The sequence below is a fragment of the Centruroides vittatus genome, unplaced genomic scaffold (assembly GCF_030686945.1).
Source record: "Centruroides vittatus isolate TY-2023 unplaced genomic scaffold, ASM3068694v2 contig_19, whole genome shotgun sequence".
In the NCBI taxonomy this organism is placed as follows: Eukaryota; Metazoa; Arthropoda; class Arachnida; order Scorpiones; family Buthidae; genus Centruroides; species Centruroides vittatus.
In genome coordinates, this window is record NW_027121169.1 from 6124319 (window position 1) to 6126777 (window position 2459).

Genomic DNA, 2459 nt, shown 5'->3' on the forward strand with positions numbered 1-2459 from the left:
TTAATTAAATTCCTAAATAATTAATTAATGCCAAATTTTCATAATATGCACATAAAATGTATTTAATAATAATATACAATATAACAATGTTCATAAATAAATAAATATTCTTAAATACTGCTAATATGCCATTAGTGACATATATTTTTCTTTGGTTTCCCTCTTATAAATATTTTATTTATGCAAATCAGTAGTTATAAGGTTTAAAATGTTGATTATTTTCATTTCGGTTATACTTTTAATAAACTAAAACCCATTTAATACCAAAAATTGCCATTTTCTTGCTTAAATTGGCATGTAAAAGTCACATTTGTCAGATTAGTTTGACAAAGGAAGCCACCATTCGTCTGGAGACATAACTTCAACGTTTTATACAAAAAATACATGTTTTACATTTTAATCGTCCTTAAAGTGTAGATCTAATTCATCTGGCGTAGCTTCATCTAAACTTTTTCCCTTTCCATAAAATGTATTTTCGTTATAGACCCTGTCTTTTACTCTGTAAGTTCCTTGCAATTTATCCCATATAGTCAAATTAAATCCAAAATTTACATGGAAGTATCTAAAAATAAATATAATTGTACATTAATTTTATTATTTAATTAAGAAGGAAGAATCACATTTTAAATTTATGTATATGTAATTACTTATGATGATCATCATGAAATAAAGAATTTGGTTGCCATGGCCATATAGCCTCCATCTTGATACCAGAATGATCTATTATGCCATAGTAAAATACATATCCGATCACTCCTATATATGTAACTGCAAATAATTAATTTTAATATATAATATATTATATAATTTTGATACTTACGATACCGAACAACAAAGCAATACAAAATTTAAAAATTTTTCCAAATAATTACGCAATTCTTAAGTATTTGCATAATTGTGTTTCATCACTTATATGAACTGTTATGGGAGTTAAGTATATAAAATAATACATCTTACCCCAATGCATTGGTAAAAACAGTATAGGAATCATCATGAAAGTTTGCATCAATAAAAATTCTGCAGGATGCATTGCAGTCGAAGAAAATGCAGTCGGTTGCTTAAATCTGTGATGAATCTTATGGAATTTTTTATAGAAAAATGGTAAGTGAAGCATTCTATGCACGCAATACGTCATAAGATCCTGCGATATATGAAAAAAATTAAACTAAATTTAATAAATTAATACAGAATAAGTGCTGAAGTACTTACCACCCAAATGTAATATAATACAATAGATATGAGGAAATAAAAAATTCCATAATCTGATATTTTATAGTAAATTGTTGTATATCCACCATTCATTGTATAACATGCGAGTAAACCAGAAATTGTGGCACCTAAATTATAGGAAAAAACATTTCGAATAAAGCATTAATATGAAAAATAAGTTCATCTTCAGCATTACCTATGGTCAAGTTTATGGTTCCAAGAATAATTTCAAACTTTTCATCCTTCCAACTTAAGAATTTATTCGGTTGACACTTCCAATTTTCTGGCGTATCCCTTTGACGTATATAAAAGTACCTGTTTAAAAATAATTATAATATAAATATAGCGTAGACATCATTATTGCAAAGAATACTTGAATCGAAGACTTACCATTGCAAGAAGCCACACACACCAAAATAAATAATATAAGAAGTCAAGTAAGATTGTATAAGATAAATATGAATGTCATGAAACCTTTCGGAAGTAAATTTGGGGGTACGATCTAAACCAAATTGTTTCATGAAATGTACTAAAATCATCAACCATTCTCCTGTGGGAAGATGATTTCAAAAAGTTAGAATCTTTAGTATAATGTTTAGAAAAACTTTAAAAATTTACCTTTCATGCTTAAGCCAGCTAAGAAGATGATGATACTGGTTAAAAAAGTACCAAAAAATCCGGATAAATTGTCTAAAAAGTAATCAAAAAGTTTTGATTGATACTCTTGTAAGGTTTTAATGAACTTCATCTTTATTCTGTACTCTACTTTGCCTACTAAATTGAACTTTCATTCCTGACACACAAACACACACACATATACACACACATATATATATATACAGTAAGAATTATTTTATCTTTATTAAGTGCATTTACACTTTGTAATGTTATGATATTGAGTTCGTGTTATCAGTAAACTGTACTATGATATTATTTCATTGCATTATACATAGAATATGAGATAACGTTTAATGTAATAAAATATAATGTTATCTCTCCTTATCTGGACAAACGTTACGGTGTGAGGTATATTTTTGTTTACAATTTGAATATTATTGCAAAGTTCTAAAATTAAAATTTTATTTTTTAGAAACATTTAACACGTGAAACACTCTTATACTATCAATTATTACTTCTATAGTTCTCCTGAACAGACACTTTTGTAGCACTAATCATTATTTCTGTATTATTCCCAGATGAGGAATTTCAGTAGCATGAATTTGTTTTACTCGATTTTGGGAGAGAAACTT

The 2459-nt window shown here is 27.1% G+C and overlaps 1 protein-coding gene across 1 annotated transcript; it reads right to left on the reverse strand.

The window, feature by feature from the left end:
- Positions 1–244: 244 nt before the first annotated feature.
- Positions 245–1985, reverse strand: LOC136970289 (lathosterol oxidase-like). The gene is made up of 7 exons (XM_067264706.1): positions 1828–1985; positions 1600–1759; positions 1406–1524; positions 1210–1337; positions 958–1141; positions 648–768; positions 245–562 (listed from the first exon to the last, which is right to left on the reverse strand). The coding sequence occupies exons 1-7, from the start codon at positions 1955–1957 to the stop codon at positions 397–399; spliced, it is 1008 nt and encodes a 335-aa protein (XP_067120807.1). The 5' UTR covers positions 1958–1985; the 3' UTR covers positions 245–396.
- Between the last annotated feature and the right edge of the window lie 474 nt (positions 1986–2459).

What these genes read in the sequence shown, in the direction of transcription:
- LOC136970289 (XM_067264706.1), bottom strand. Translation starts at nt 1,957, where the DNA reads ATGAAGTTCATTAAAACCTTACAAGAGTATCAATCAAAACTTTTTGAT. An exon ending in AGCTGGCTTAAGCATGAAAG is followed by an intron (nt 1,760 to 1,827) that starts GTAAATTTTTAA and finishes ATCTTCCCACAG; the next exon opens with GAGAATGGTTGATGATTTTA. An exon ending in GTGTGTGGCTTCTTGCAATG is followed by an intron (nt 1,525 to 1,599) that starts GTAAGTCTTCGA and finishes ATTTTTAAACAG; the next exon opens with GTACTTTTATATACGTCAAA.